Source organism: Propithecus coquereli, unplaced genomic scaffold (genome assembly GCF_000956105.1).
Source record: "Propithecus coquereli isolate 6110/MARCELLA unplaced genomic scaffold, Pcoq_1.0 Scaffold174, whole genome shotgun sequence".
Lineage (NCBI taxonomy): Eukaryota > Metazoa > Chordata > Mammalia > Primates > Indriidae > Propithecus > Propithecus coquereli.
Genome location: NW_012142080.1, coordinates 1152180 through 1153293, shown reverse-complemented (window position 1 = coordinate 1153293; position 1114 = coordinate 1152180). Strand labels below are relative to the sequence as shown.

Genomic DNA, 1114 nt, shown 5'->3' with positions numbered 1-1114 from the left:
TATACTTAAAATGCTAACAAATATTCATTCATGGTTAGTGTGAGCCATATATCCAAATATTAATGTGTTCTTTATGTTAAAAGAAAGATCATTGTTGAGTCAAATCTTATTACTTTTTCTGTTTCATTTTCTGTTTCCTTATTTTTATTTATTCCATGTTTTCTTTTTTGTTTTGTTTTAGTTGGGTCTGGTAAGTTGACATTTTATTGGCCATCTTCTAATCACCGTGTCACTGTGACTGGAACTTCTCTTCCCTTTTCCATCCATACCCTTCCATGTCCTTCAACCAATCAGCCTCCATGTTTTACTTGTCATTGGCCACAAAGACAGACTGCACAGAATAAAGTCTGCAGGAAGTATGGGTAACTGTGACAAAGAGTGAAGGTAATGGGGTTGCTAACTTTATGTCTTATTAAATAATATATGATCTGCATCCTGTTATTTCTTCTTTCCTGAAATAAATAATAACATAAGTGATAGTATCTTGGTTAAGTGCTATTTTAATTTACATGTCATAAGAGTAAACAAAAATATGTGCTGAGAGAATGATGTGGTGTTCTTTTGATTCAAAATATGTTTACGAATTCATATCTATCTGAGTTTTTATAACTATTGTTAATAATAGTCTTTAAAAATTCTGTTGGTTAATAGCCTCACACTTTGGAATGTTTGCATTCATTTTCGTTTCTATGTGTCGGATTCATTTCATTCTGTGTAAGAAATAACCACATGATGTTTCCAAAGTTTATCAAAATTTGCTTTTAAAAACGTTTGTCCCCATGTCAATAATGAGCCATCAGGTTTCTAAGAGCTTACCTTAGGGGAAGGTCCAACCATTATTTGTTTGCTAAAACACCATTGTTAGAGAATTTTACATGAATATGCTAAAAGAATCTCTCTCATTGTTCTTTAAGTTAAAAAGTTATACAAATATTACAAAAGTGACATTTCATATTAATACAGACAGGATGGATTGTTCAATAATTACAATGGACTAACTGGCTGTTTCAAAAAATAGCTTACTACATGATACCGTATGAAAATACAGATGATTAAATTTAAACATAAAAGTACAGGATGGAAATTGACTTGACTATTTATATAATTTATTACA

At 30.5% G+C, this 1114-nt stretch overlaps 1 protein-coding gene across 1 annotated transcript in view; it reads left to right on the top strand.

Moving 5' to 3' along the window:
- The window catches only part of ROBO1 (roundabout, axon guidance receptor, homolog 1 (Drosophila)), a 142824-nt gene that overhangs the window by 37682 nt on the left and 104028 nt on the right, over positions 1–1114 (top strand). The window contains exon 5 of the mRNA XM_012642110.1: positions 182–190. Within this exon, the coding sequence (XP_012497564.1) occupies positions 182–190 (9 nt within the window). The remainder of the gene's footprint in view (positions 1–181; positions 191–1114) is intronic.